The sequence below is a fragment of the Dendrobates tinctorius genome, unplaced genomic scaffold (assembly GCF_039654945.1).
Source record: "Dendrobates tinctorius isolate UK_male_01 unplaced genomic scaffold, ASM3965494v1 ptg000196l, whole genome shotgun sequence".
Classification (NCBI taxonomy): Eukaryota; Metazoa; Chordata; class Amphibia; order Anura; family Dendrobatidae; genus Dendrobates; species Dendrobates tinctorius.
Genome location: NW_027361863.1, coordinates 9,927,990 through 9,942,334, shown reverse-complemented (window position 1 = coordinate 9,942,334; position 14,345 = coordinate 9,927,990). Strand labels below are relative to the sequence as shown.

Here is a 14,345-nt window from a genome sequence, read left to right as displayed (position 1 = left end):
TCCAGATGAGGTCTGACCAAAGAGGAGTAGAGGGAAATAATGACTTCACGTGATCTAGACTGTATGCTTCTGTTAATACATCCTAGAATTGCATTTGCCTTTTTTGCTGCTGCATCACACTGTTGACTCATATTCAGTCTGTGATCTATTAGTATACCCAAGTCTTTTTCACATGTGCTGTTGCTTAGCCCTATTCCTCCCATTCTGTATATGCTTTTTTCATTTTTATTGCCCAGATGCAGTACTTTGCATTTTTCCCTTTTAAAAACCATTCTGTTAGTTGCTGCCCATTTCTCCAGTTTATTTATATCTTTTTGAATCATCTCTCTCTCTCTTCTCTAGTATTAGCTATCCCTCCTAGCTTTGTGTCATCAGCAAATTTAATCAGTTTACCCTCAATTCCTTCATCTAAATCGTTGATAAAGATGTTGAACAATACAGAGCCCAGGACAGAGCCCTGTGGTACCCCACTTGAGACATTCTTCCAACTGGATGTGCAGCCATAAACGACCACTCTTTGGGTCCGATCACTAAGCCAGTTATGAATCCACCTAACAGTTGCCTTGTCCATTCCATATTTAGTCATTTTTTCAATAAGGATTGTATGAGATACTTTGTCAAATGCTTTGCTGAAGTCAAGATATACTATATCTACAGCATTTCCTTGATCCACCCAATCAGTGATTCCGTCATAGAAGGAAATTAAGTTAGTCTGTCATGACTTATTAGTTACAAACCCATGCTGACTCTGTTTAATCACTTCATTCTTATCCAGGTACTGACATACATGTTGTTTAATAATTTGTTCAAAGATCTTTCCTGGTATAGAAGTCAGACTCACCGGCCTATAGTTGCCTGGGTCCACCTTCTTCCCCCTTTTGAAGATAGGAACAACATTTGCTCTTCTCCAGTCTTCTGGGACTTCTCCTGTTCTCCAAGAGTTTTCAAAGATTATGGAGAGGGGTTCAAAAATTTCTTCTGCTATCTCCTTCAGTACTCTGGGGTGTAATTCATCTGGACCTGGAGACTTGAATTCATTTAGGTTAGCTAAGTGTTTCCTCACTATCTTTCTGTTTTTAGATATCCTGGATTCTTCTATTCCCTTAATAGGACAGTGAAGAACAGTTGATGTTACATTTCCTTTCTGAGAGAAAACAGATGCAAAATAGGAATTTAAAAGTTCGGCCTTCTCAACATCCTGTCTTACCATTTCATCATTTTCATCCTGTAAAAATCCTATAGCATCTTTGACTTTTCTTTTACTTTTGACATATCCCCAAAATCCTTTATTATTGCTTTTGACATCTCTTGCAAGCCTCAATTCATTGTCAGCTTCAATAATCTGATTTGTGCCCTGCAGGTTCTGCAGACAGCATCATATTCTTCTTTAGATATGCCTCCCTCTTTCCATTTTATAAACATTTTTTTCTTCCTTTTTAGCATGTGCTTAAGTTCTGTGTTCATCCATCCTGGCTTCCTTAAATGCTTCCTATTCTTCCCTCTTTTCGGAATTGTTAACAATTGTGCTTTGAGAATTTCATTTTTCAAGATTTCCCATCCTTCCTGGATATTTTTGTCTTTAAGGATATCCAGCCATTGGATCCCTCCAATTCTCTTTCTGAATCTCTTAAAATCTGCCTTTCTGAAATCTAACCTTGACTTCTGAGTCTTCACAGGTCTTCCTCCTCTAGTTATCCAAAATTCTAAAATAGCATGGTCGCTACCTCCTAGGGTCCCAGCCACTTTTACCTCCTCAACCATTTCCTCCCTGTTTATAAGGATTACATCCAAGGTAGCAGTTCTCCTTAAAAAAAACGCAACGTGTGAACGCAGCCAAATTATATATCAATAAAGGCTATATATTTTATTAGGTTATTTTTTTCTGGCACTTAACTGCGTTCTATATCCTGTCAATTAGTTACATGTTAGGGAATGTAGATTGTGGGTGCTATGAATGTTTTTGGAGTGTTGGCGGAAATCCACACACAGACAGGGAGAACATGCAAACTCCTTGTGGATGTTGTCTTTGGTGGGATTTGAACCAAGGACCCCAGTGCTGCAGAGAGACAGTGCTAACCACTGAGCCACCATGGTTGCTCTGCTGCGGGTGCCCCCCTGGTGATTTATGTAAGCCACCGCCGTGGCGTTGTCCGATTGAATCTGGACGGGGTGGCCTGCTAGAAAGTGATGAAACTTCCGCAGAGCCAGCCGAATTGCTCATATCTCCAATAAGTTGATCGGGAGGCGTGCCTCCTGTGGTGACCACCGTCCCTGGGTTGTGTGGTGGCCAAACATCGCTCCCCTGCTGAGGAGACTGGCGTCGGTTGCCATTACCAGCCAATGATCTGGGGGGAAAGGTTTCCCCTGGGCCAGAGAGGAACTGGTTATCCACCATCAGAGCGACTGCCTGACTTGAGAGGACAGTCGGCACCGCCGATCGAGCGTGAAAGGATTCTTGTCCCAGGCTGACAAGAGGGCGCGCTGCAGGGGGTGAAGATGGAACTGGGCGAAAGGCATCACTTCCATTGCTGCCACCATTTTCCCTAGAATCCTCATCCCGGACTGGTTGGTATGAGGGACTGGTTGGCGAAGTGTCCGGACTCCCTGCTGGAGAGCTAGCATCTTTTCCTGAGGGAGAATTACTAACCCTCGGCAAGTGTCGAAGATCATTCCTAGGAAGGAGATCCTCTGAGCTGGCACAAGGGATGCCTTCTTCGCATTGACCAATCATCCTAAGCGGGCAAGAGTATCTAGCGTGATGTTGACATTTCCCTCGCATGCCCGTATTGACAGACCCTTGACCAAGAGGTCGTCCAGATAAGGCAAGACGACTATGAGAATGCAGTATGGCCATGACAACTGCCATAACCCTTGTGAACACTCTGGGAGCCGTGGCTAGCCCGAAGGGTAGCGCTACGAACTGAAAATGTTGATCGCTGATGGCGAAGCGCAGAAACCTCTGGTGAGGAGGAAAAATGGGAATATGCAGATATGTGTCCTGGATGTCTATTGAGGCCAAGTATTCTCCCTGCTCCATGGCCGATATGACTGAACGGAGAGACTCCATCCGGAAATGTCTGATCCTGATGAATTTGTTCAGAAGCTTCAGGTCCAAAACAGGCCTGACAGACCCGTCCTTTTTGGGAACCGCAAAAAGGTTGGAATAGAACCCCTGAGCTTTCGTGTTCCGGCACTGGAACAATGACTCCATTGTGCTGGAGCGATTTGATGGCTCCCAATAGAGCCCTTGCCTGGGTATCCACCCTGGGAAGCCGGGAAAGAAAAAACCGTCTTGGAGGGTATCTGACAAATTCTATTTTGCAACCTGAGGCCACCAATTCCTTAACCCATGCGTCGTGAGAGACATTGACCCAGACGTGGTGAAACCTGAGTAGGCGGCCACCCCCCTTGCTGGTGTCGTCTGGTAAAGGCCTCGAGTCATTTGGCCGGCGATCTTTGGGATCTGGATCCCCTCGATCTGGGCTGCTGAGTACGCATTCTCCCCAATGGGTTGGCTCTATATGAGACTTGACGCTCCCTATCCTGGTTGGGGTGGCCTGAGGCGGCGGAATTGGCCGCTGTAGTCCACCCAGGGTTGTGAAAAGGCCCGAAAACGTTCCTGAAACGGGTGACAAAAAAGCGTTTTGACCTTTTGTTGAGGGAGAAACCCGCTCTTTCCTCTTGTGGAGTCGGAGATAAGTTGATCCAACTTCTCCCCAAATAGGCGGCCGCACTGATAAGGCAGGGAAGTCAAGGACTTCTTAGAAGTAGAATCGGCTCGCCATGTCTTTAACCATAGGGCTCTTCTGATAGAAATTGCATTAGCGGCAGCAAGTGCGGAGAAATTGGCCGCATCCAAAGACGTATTGATTACATAGTCTCCGGCCATCGCCATCTGACCTGCGACCTCCAAAATCTCTGCAGGTAGACCCTGACGCCTCATATACTGAGCGAGCTAAGCTTTCTATAAGGCGATCCGTGGGATCCTTAATCGAGGAAACACTAGGGACTGATAGCAGTGTCTTAGTGGCTAGGCGCAAAACCGGAGGATCCACCATCGGGGATTCCACCCATTTTTTACGGAGGTCAGGAGCAAACGGATACCTTATTTCGACTGCCTTTTGACCCGAGAAACGCCTGTCTGGATGTTCTCTGTGCCGCTGCACTATGTCCTCAAACTCCGGGTGAGAGGAAAAAAATTCTGTGTGGGCGCTTCACTCGCTTAAATGCCACTTTATGCCCCGTAGCCGCTGCGGGATCATCCTCAATCCCCAGGGTCTGATTGACGGCTTCTATGAGGCTGTCCACTGTTTCACATTACCCTGGAGTGTCCAGGTCAAGGGGCTCGTCCGAGTCGCCATCTTGGGTCTGCTCGCTATCAACCACTGGTGACGAGGCATCGGGAGACACCGTATGGGTTTGTTTCCCCCCGGGTCTGCCTGGAGTGAGAGCGGCCCCTGCAGGCCGGAGGCTCCTGTGAGGTAGAGAACCCCTCTAAGACAGGCGAGCCACTGTCCCTGCCCCTATTTGGGGCCTGAAGGGACTCAAAAACCTCTCGTAAGTGACGCCATAGGTTGAGACAGTGATAACGCCCATTCCGGGGCTCTGTCGCAGGGGAGGTGTCCTGAGGGCGTTCGTACAAGCAGACTTCGCTCTGCGCCCGCGGAAAAAACGGACCAACAGGAGATGCATGCAGCGTATAACAACGTATGCGTCTTAGCTCTTTTCCTGATATGCTGTACCTGTCAGGCATCCACCGGAGGAAGGCACTCTTTGCTTCGATTAGCATAGCCTCTCTGTGGCTAGGGGGCAGGACTTACCCCAGTCCTCTCCTGTGTCTTCCGCATGCGAGGCGTCGCCTTATCTGCGCGCCAGCACTGTGGGCAGGCCCCCGGACGGTACTTCCTTTTGTGGCCTAGCTTCGGCCTGAAGCCGGGGCCTAAATTTTTTCGGCGTCTGCCCAGGCTATGGGGGGCGGGGCCGCCGTGACGCCGGGGGCGGGGGCTTCCAGCCACGGCCTAGCGCTGGCTGAAGCCGCGGCCTCGATTTTTACTATCTGTCCGGGGGAGGGGGGGGCGGGCGGAACCGCCGGGACTCCAGAATCAAGGCTGGGACCGGACCCACCGCTGCCAACGCCCGTCTCTGCTGCTGCCCGGGAGAGGCCACGGGCTCCAGCCCTGTGCCGCTGCAGGAGCCCTCCCTGGCCATCCACCTCCGTCCATGTCAGGTAGAGGGGAGGGGGGCCATATGAAACAAGGACGGTGCAGACACCCTAACTCCATCTAACCCCTTCAAGGGGTGAGGAGAGGAACCGTCCGCTGCCTTGCCCCACCGCAGTCTTAGCATTGGTGGGGCAGTGGGGGCCACACGGACTACCTTGTGCCTCTGCGCAGCCTGGAGTTTCAATACCCTCGGGTGGACAGGGCTAAGTCCGGCATCATGTCCCATGGTGCGGGAGAGGATACGTGGAGGGACACTCGCACGTGCTTGCCCGTTGTTGGTTTGGGGAGATCGGACCCTTTCAATAGGGTCCGTCGCCCGTATCTCACCTCCGTGGTCTGACAATATCCCACGGTGAGGGAGAGGATACGTGGAGGGACACTCGCACGTGCTCGCCCGTTGCTGGTTTGGGGAGATCGGACCCTTTCAATAGGATCCGTCGCCCCTATCTCATCTTCATTTGAAAAAAGGGAACATCCGGAAAAAAATCCCCGTTGCGGGAGAGGATACGTGGAGGGACACTCGCATGTGCTCGCCCGTTGTTGGTTTGGGGAGATCGGACCCTTTCAATAGGGTCCGTCACCCCTGTCTTATCTTCATGGGGAAGAAAAAAAAAAAAAAAAAGGTCAGACAGACCGACGTGTGTCTCCAACAGACACTAAGCAAAAACTGATTTCCGCCCACAATAGGGGCGAGGGTGTATATGGCGGAGGAGGAGCTAACCTCTTTTTTTCACTTAGTGTCAGCCTCCTAGCGGCAGAAGCATACACCCACAGTATCTGTGTCCCCCAATGAGGCGAAGGAGAAAAATACCCATTCACAGTGCACAACCTGCCGTGCAATATTTGGTAAAAGTGCAAAAAAAAAATGTACCGTAATTTATAGGGCAACGTCTGCAAACTTATAAGTTTCTTGTAAATGTTAAAACTTTGTAAAACTTTTTATCCAGATGGAGAAAGACATGGCTGCTTTTATATACCAAACAGCGCCACACTCGTATTCAGGTTGTGTATGGTATTGCAACTCAGCCCCTGTTTTTGGAAGAAAACAGTCACATTTTTTCCAATACTACCGTTATTTAAAAATGTTGTCCAGGATTACAATCACATGGCAGCTTTCCTCCACAAACAGCGCCATCCTTGACCATTGGTTTTGTCTGGTATTGCAATCAATCGCCATTAAAGTGAATGAAGCTGCAATAGTGAATGAAGGTGTCGTTTCTCAAAGAAAGCAGCCATGTTCATTAATAATTGTGGACAGTCCCTTTAAGTCACCAACTCATACCTTGAAGCCAGGTGGACAGATGCATTTATAATACTCCACGGCATCATTCTGACAGCTGGCCTGGTGACGACAAGGACTGGACAAACATGGCTCACATTTGGCCTGGATAGTCAAGCTTGGAGGTCCTGTGGGGGGATAAACCAGAATATAAAAGGCAGGAATAAAAGCCGACATATGACCCCCGATCCGATGTCTCCTCCTGAATCCCAATTATGGCATGCGGCGACCGTAAAACTGTATTCTGCTAATGATGGCGGCGGCCTCAGAAAAGCCAATCTCAATAATGCACTGCGGACAAATATAATGGTCGCCCGCTGCTAAGTGTTACACAGAACAGGGGGCAGTAAATCAGATTTCTGCTTCTTTAACCCACAGGAGGAACATAAATAAACTGACCCTAAACCAAATCGGCGAGGTCGGAGAGATTTAGCTTGGGGTGTAATGTGCTGCCATTCGGAGGGACGGATGGAGCAGGATTTCGTGCGAGGTCCCTATAACGTCGGAGCTGAAGGTCATTTTAATCAGCAGCAGAAAGGAGAGATGGAGAGAACTGTACGAGTGCACGGACGTGGCGGTAACACACCGCATTGTGACGGAGCCGCACCGCGGACGGCGAAAAAGTGCGGCTCATAGGGAGAGCGATGTGAATAAAGGGAACCCGTACGCTCCAGAAATAAATCCAAGACTTCCTTAGGGTGTAAACAAAAGGTATTTGTGAGTGTGCGCCTCCCACGGAGCGGGGTATATTGTGGACCGGCACTTTAATTTTGGCCATGTTATTTATGGCTATTGTGCCCATCAGGAGTCAATAGTGGCCATTGTACAGGAATAAATGTGGGCGATCGTGCATACAGAGGCCCTATTCTCATCAACACACTTTATGAGAGCTGCCACATTCAGCATTATCTTATATATATAAAAAAAGTATAAAAATAAAAGCGACAATACTTTCTAAGAAATGGGATCTAAATACTGCTATGTGGTGCTCGGATAATGCCGGCGAGATTCATAGTGCGCCGTCCATATTTACAGGTGTTAGGCAAATGTGGAAAAAATGGAAAGTAAGGAGAAAGCGTTAGGAAATAGAAGCGGTAATAGTTTGCAATTTTTTGGTAATTGATAAAAAATAAAGCGAATGAACAAAAGAGAATCTGAACATCTCAAACACTCTCCCATAAGGAACGATTCTTTACAATTAACTGCACATAAATAATACCGTAATACAATGCTGAATTAATGCCACAGCTGGAACTAGGTGTTAGGCCTCGCTCCCACCAGCATTTAAAAAAATCGCTCCGATATTGATCCAGAAAAGTAGGACGAGTGTCATGTGAGTACAAAGCTTTTTTCCTCACATAGCATCCGTATGACGTGTTTTTTTTACTCTGCAATCATTTAAAGTGTTGTATGCTACAGAATGGTAATGTATCCATAAAAATCAGAAAGCATACGGATGGGTCTGTGTGACGTCCGTTTTTTTTTTTTATTCTCGCACCCATTGATTTGCATTGGCGAGTCTTGTCCGATATACGCAGTCAGGGCTCAGAAAAAAGGAAAAGTGCAATCTGATAAAAAAATCGGATTGCACTCTGACCAATGTTAATCTATGATTCCCTCATCAAAAAAATCCCAGTATGCTGCTATTGTCCTTGTATCTCGGACGAGATTCGCCAATGCAAGTCAATGGATGTGATAAAAAAAGATATACATCCATGTCTTTAAAACTCAACATTTCATCTGCCACGTACAGTAAAATCATAGCGTGACCTGACAGAATAGATATAAACATACAATAGATAGATTTAAAGAGGTCATTGTTATATATAATTAGTAAAGTGCTTGTGTAGCTTATTGTAGATTTATTTTATTACTGAATAAATTATTTTCTGAAAAAAATGGCATGGGATCTCCAGAAATTTTATTAACCAGCAGAGGGAAAACGGACAGCTGAGCGCAGATACTTATAGCCTGGGAAGAAGGTAATACCCATGGAGCTTCCCAGGCTATTAATATCAGCTCACAGCTGTATACTTAGCCTTTATGGGTTATTAAAATAGAGAACCCACTCAAAAAATTACATAGGGTCCCTCTATAATTAAAAAACAGCAAAGGCTAGGCAGTCAGCAGCAAACTGATATAATAGCCTAGGAAGTAGCCATGGATATTGGGCCCCCTCCCAGACTAAAAACAGCAGCTCACAGTCGCCCCAGAAATGGCACATCCATGAGATGCGCCAAATCTGGTGCTTAGCCTCACTCCTACCATTTGCTCTGGTGCGTGGTGACGTGATAAAGTTGAGTGGAGTTCACAACCAATAAACTCTTTTGACCTCACTGAGAAAGTGCTCATGCTCGTGGTGCCGTCAGAAAGGTCATCGGAGTTCAAAGCCAATGAACTCAGTTCAACTCAATGACGTCAGCTTGAGTGCAATTAGAATTATTCCCAAAGCGCTCACGCTGAAGTCAGTGAGGTCAAAGGAGTTCATTGGATATGAACGGTGTTCACCTTTATTACGTCACCGCGAATCAAAGAGCTGAGCAAGCACAAGCAGCTTAGTGTCTCTGCTGGATGACAGGCTGTAGTCACATCAAGCAACAATTCAGCCTGCCATCTTGATGTAACAGTGCTAGACACGTCATGGGACAATTGGATTATTATCTTCATGTCTGGGACAGATAAGGATGATGTTGCTTTATTTATTTTTTTACAGGGGACAAGGGCTTCAATGGATTGGTCGTAAGGTGAGTAAGTGTTTTTAGTTAATTTAGAGTCAATAAAGAAGTCTGTGTAATTTGTTCAAATAAAGGACTATATTCTGCATGTGTATTTTTTTTACAATATGACTATGAGGTTAGTAATGGGGCATCTTATAGACACCTCTCCATTACTAACCTCTGGGGTTATGACAGCTACCAATACAAAGCTGATATCACCCCAATACTGTCACTCTACTTGCCAACGCACCAGGGCACGTGGGAAGAGAGAGGCTAAATGTCAGAATTGGCACATCTTATGAATGCGTCATTTCTGGGGCGGCTGAGAGCTGATGTTTTTAGTCTGGGAGGGGGCCAATATCTATGGCCCCTTCCTAGGCTATTAATTTCAGCTCTCAGCTGTCTGCATAGTCTTTGCTGGTTATTAATTATAGGAGGACCCTACTTCATTTTTTAATAATCAGTAAAGGCTAAGTATACAGCTGTGAGATGATATTACTAGTCTCCATTGGTATTACCCCCTTCCCAGGCTATAAACATTTGCCCCCAGCTGTCTGCTTTCTCTCTGCTGGTTAATAAACTGTCGGGGGATCCCATGCCATTTGTTTCAAAAAATAATTTATTTAGGAATAAAATACATGTACAGTAAACTACAGACGCAAAGCACTGATTATAGATCGCACTCACATATTTATCTCTATCTCTCTCAAAATACATATATATGGGGAAGAATATTTCTTTAGAAAACTATGTGTAAGTGACAGAGAATTGTTCTACGTAAAAGCTCATGTTAAAATCGCATTGCAATCGGATGTGAATTGGATGTCAATCGGATGCTAGATGGTAAAAATCGCACTGTACTCGCATGAAAAGCGCACGACACTTTTTTGGACCGATATCGGATAGTTTTTTATTTTCCAGTAATGGGTATAAGCCCTCAATCACAGAATGCTATGATTTTTTTCTCAGTCCGATTTGGTGCGAGTGCAATGCGATTGGACTCGCCAAGTTTATACGCAAGTGGGAACAAGGCCTTAAAGCCCACTCCGGTGGGGTTTTTTTCACTAACATCTGCTCCCTGTCAGTATTAATATACTTTCTCTGCTCATATACAGTCCCCGATAATGACAGATCGGAATTTTATTACCGTTGCATTCAAATTTTTTAGCTGGTGTGGTAAGGAGAAGTTTCCCATCCATTTCCGGGGGTCCGGTGCAGCGGGCAATGCCAGGCTCCTTGTACCCAGTCTTCACCCAACTCGACAGCCAGCGTAGATTACAGTCACAGTAAAGAGGGTTGGCACCAATGGCTCTGGAGCAGGAAAAAAAATAAAAAGCACGACCGTAAACCAGACATTCAAAGTCAAGCTATTCTACTGCGACAATGTGCAGCGTTACCCCGGATCCACACATCCAAACAAAGGAGTGGAGGCGAAAGAGAAGTGTCAGACTTTCCATTATGTATTTTTTTGGTGGGGGGGTTTAGCTAAAACCAGTATGTGTGATTCCTGCCCTCTGCTACGTCCACATGTAGGAAATAGTGATGAGCGAGTATACTCTACTCGAGATTTCCCGAGCATGCTCAGGTGATCTCCAAGCATTTGGATGTGCTCGGAGATTTACTTTCTGTCGCCTTGCGGCTGCTAGACAGCCTGAGTACATGTGGGGATATAACTAACAAACAGGCAATTCCCACATATATTCACGCTGTCCAGCAGCCGCAAGGCGACAGAAAGTAAATCTCCGAGCACATCCAAATACTTGGAGATCACCCGAGCATGCTCGGGAAATCTCACGTAAAGAGTATACTCGCTCATCACTAGTAGGAAAGTTTTTGAGAAGATCTGGACAACCGAAAGTCTGTTCCATACATCAAATCAGAGGCGAATCTGCCGCTGTCCCTCAAAGAATTAATGAAGCGGAGGCGCAGATGCGCGGCCAATGCCCTGTTCCATAGAAACACATTTTTTTTTCTTTAGCCCCGTTCTTGGGATTGATGGCAGTACAAACCGATCTGCAAGTTATCATCTATCCTGTAGCTAGGTGATAGCTTTAAGTGTAGGTAATATCCTTGTAACAAACCCCTTTCATACTTATAGAGCAATCGCAGGAATTTCTGACACCTGTAGACAATGCCTTTAGGGTATGTTTCCAGCCAATATGAATTTTCCATACAATGTGGATTTTTTTTCATAAATTTTCATGTAGAAAATCCACAGTGTATAAAAGTAATAGTGAAGTGGATAACCTTTAAAGGCGATCTGTCATTTGCCAAAAATCTGCAATTTTTTTAACTTGGTATAAATCCCGCTGTTCTCCTGAATCCGACGTGGTTTTTCTTTTGTTACTGCGAATCTCCAATCCTGAGATATTGTCACTTCTTTTCTGCATATAAAGCTAGTCTTGTTAACTAAGTGGGCGTGGTCTTCAAATAAGACGCCCACAAAAAAAGATGACCACGCCCATTTGCCCAACAAGACTAGATTTATATAGAAGTAAGAGAGGGCTATATCTCCGGAACGGAGAGGCACAGAAACAAAAGAAAAACAACGTCGGATTCAGGAGAACAGCGGCGTTTACACCAATTAAACACATTCTATATTTATTGCAAGTGGGGGGGTACTCTTTAATTAAATATCACGTGCTACTCAAAAAATCTGCAGTATAAGCTGTTGTCAATCTACGCTTCAATTGATTTCTCACGCTGGCTTTCAAGCTTTGCAATTCATTTTGATTTATTTTAAAATTCCACTGGTGATAAATATCCTCCCATAGGCGGCAATGATCGGAATGAGAAGGAGCATGGATCCCAGCAAAGAAAAAAGTAGTCAACCAATCAAATCTTTTGCTTCAATCTGTTCCTTTATTTAGAGGATATGGAGAAAATTTTTACTATGTTCTTAGCTCATAGATCGTTTCTGCACATAAGTTTACAACTAAGTCCAGAGTTTCAAAGCGGTATACCGGGGTCTAGGTGGAAAGTGAGATGTCAAGCCTGGTATGTCCGAGTGAGGAGACTTAAAAGCATGATGTCAGAGTGAGGAGACTTAAAAGCATGATGTCAGAGTGAGGAGACTTAAAAGCATGATGTCAGAGTGAGGAGACTTAAAAGCCATGCATGCGCCTCTGGGAAATTCCTCTGCTGAATTAAATAAATGATCCCACTGGGTGGCACCACGGAGCAGCCAGCAGGATGTATAAATTGCCGAGGGCAGTGTTAACATTTGTAAACACCTAAAAGCATCCTCGCTGCTATTTTGCCTTTTTTTTAGCAGCTGCGAGGCTCAGCCGTCATAAATCACGACGGAAAAGAAAAGAATTCTTGGAGATTCCTCTGCGGCGGCGCAGATGAGTTGTGTTTTGTTAAGCATGAAAAGCGGTTACACCGTGCACCAAATTCAACAAAAGATTGAGTAAAAGAAGGAACCGGTTTGGCAGCGCTCCCTGGAATCGCACACAACGCGCTCTGAATGGACACGAAAAAGTACAAGGGCTGCAAAGGGTGGAGGTGAAGGGGCAGGAGGCAGCAAAAGGATTTCTGCAGAGTCTTAATGATCAAAATCACAGTCCTGTAATGTCACCCGATCCAAAAATCGCCAGGGTCTCTGCACAACGGCGGCTCGTGCGATCACACACCGATAATTATGTGACGCACTTATCGGAACTTGTCAGAACTAAGAATATTTGCGGGTTTTTAAATATCACTTTTTAAAAAGTCCCAATTGATGAATTTGCAGAAAACATCTCAATACCTCAAACGACAACCACATTGGTGAAAGTAAAAAAAAAAACAGGTAAAAACAAATAAAACATAAAATTGCAAGAATCATAGACTGGTGACTTTCTAAGTTCACCTCAGTTTTTTCAGGAGCATCCACAAAAGTTCCTGGAAAAACTTTGAACTTTGGAGCTTCCACACCAAAAACTCAGCAAAAGAAGACTCAGTGTGAACACACACTTATGTGCACACAGAGTCTTTTTGCAGTTTTTTCGGAAAGGAAACTGGCTACACACACACAAAGATTTTTTAGATGTTTTTGGAGCAGAAACTGAATGGAAACTCTAGAAATCCTCCTTCATATCTCAAAACTCCTCAAAAACTTGAGTTTAAACTAAGCTTTTTCTCCAAAAACTCAGCAAAAAGACAAAGTGTGAACACAGCCACTGAGCAGAAACGCCAGGTTTTATTTTTCCATTTTGGAGAGTTTTCGCTCGATTTCTGCTCCTAAAACACCTTTTTTTTTTAGGAGTCCTTTGAGCAGAAACTTAAACTTAAAAAATACTGGAAAACTTTTCCAATTCATTTCGATAGCAAATCCACTTTTCTGTTCAAATGAGGAGGTTTTAGATTTATTTTTTTTACCTCCTAAAGAAGTTTCGAAAAACTCCTGGATCACAAAAAAGAAAGTGTGCGTCGCTTCATTGAAGCCAATCCTGATTGAAACCTCTGCAATCTAGTCACTGTCCAATCAAAAGGCTAAAAAAAAACACTTTGGGAAAAGAAGACTTCCAGCAAAACTCCCTTGAAAAAGGTGCATTTTGGGAAGAGGTTTCGGCTTGAAAATTTGCGTTTTTTTGACCTCCTAAAAAATTTTTTTAAACAAACTATTAAGGGTATGTTCACACTGAGTCTGATTGCTGAGTTTTTGGAGGCGAAACTCTTCGAAACCCTACGAAAAACTCAAAACTTCTCAAAAACATGGGAGTTTCTGCTCCAAAAACTTAGAAAAAGACTTAGTGTGAACACATCCTTAAATATTGTTCTGTAAGATGTAGGAAAAAGAAAATGGAGAAGGAGTGGCCATGAACCTGCAGTTACTTACAAGTGGGAGAGCGAGGAAACATCTGAAAACATGCCTTCGGGCAGAGTAGAGATGTCATTCCCATGCACAGACCTAGAACACAGGAGGGGAGAGATTGGTTAATAATTAACGCGGGCGACTTATCTACCCGGCGAGAGAATCACTAGGTCGGAACGTCTACTTACAGGAGCCGCAAGGATCTCAGCCCCTCGAAAGCCAGAGGAGGAATGCACCGCAGGGAGTTGTAACTGAGGATCCTGGAAAGAAGAGCAGATGATGACGTCCCCCGCTCACACCCAGACCCGCCTATTAAAGGGAAACCCCAG

General features: G+C 45.1%; 1 protein-coding gene across 1 annotated transcript in view; it reads right to left on the bottom strand.

Moving 5' to 3' along the window:
- SLIT1 (slit guidance ligand 1) overlaps positions 1-14,345 on the bottom strand; it is a 424,914-nt gene that overhangs the window by 55,081 nt on the left and 355,488 nt on the right. The window contains exons 24-27 of the mRNA XM_073552870.1: positions 14,205-14,276; positions 14,041-14,112; positions 10,366-10,529; positions 6,505-6,629 (exon numbers count right to left, since the gene is read on the bottom strand). Coding sequence (XP_073408971.1) covers positions 6,505-6,629; positions 10,366-10,529; positions 14,041-14,112; positions 14,205-14,276 — 433 coding nt within the window. The remainder of the gene's footprint in view (positions 1-6,504; positions 6,630-10,365; positions 10,530-14,040; positions 14,113-14,204; positions 14,277-14,345) is intronic.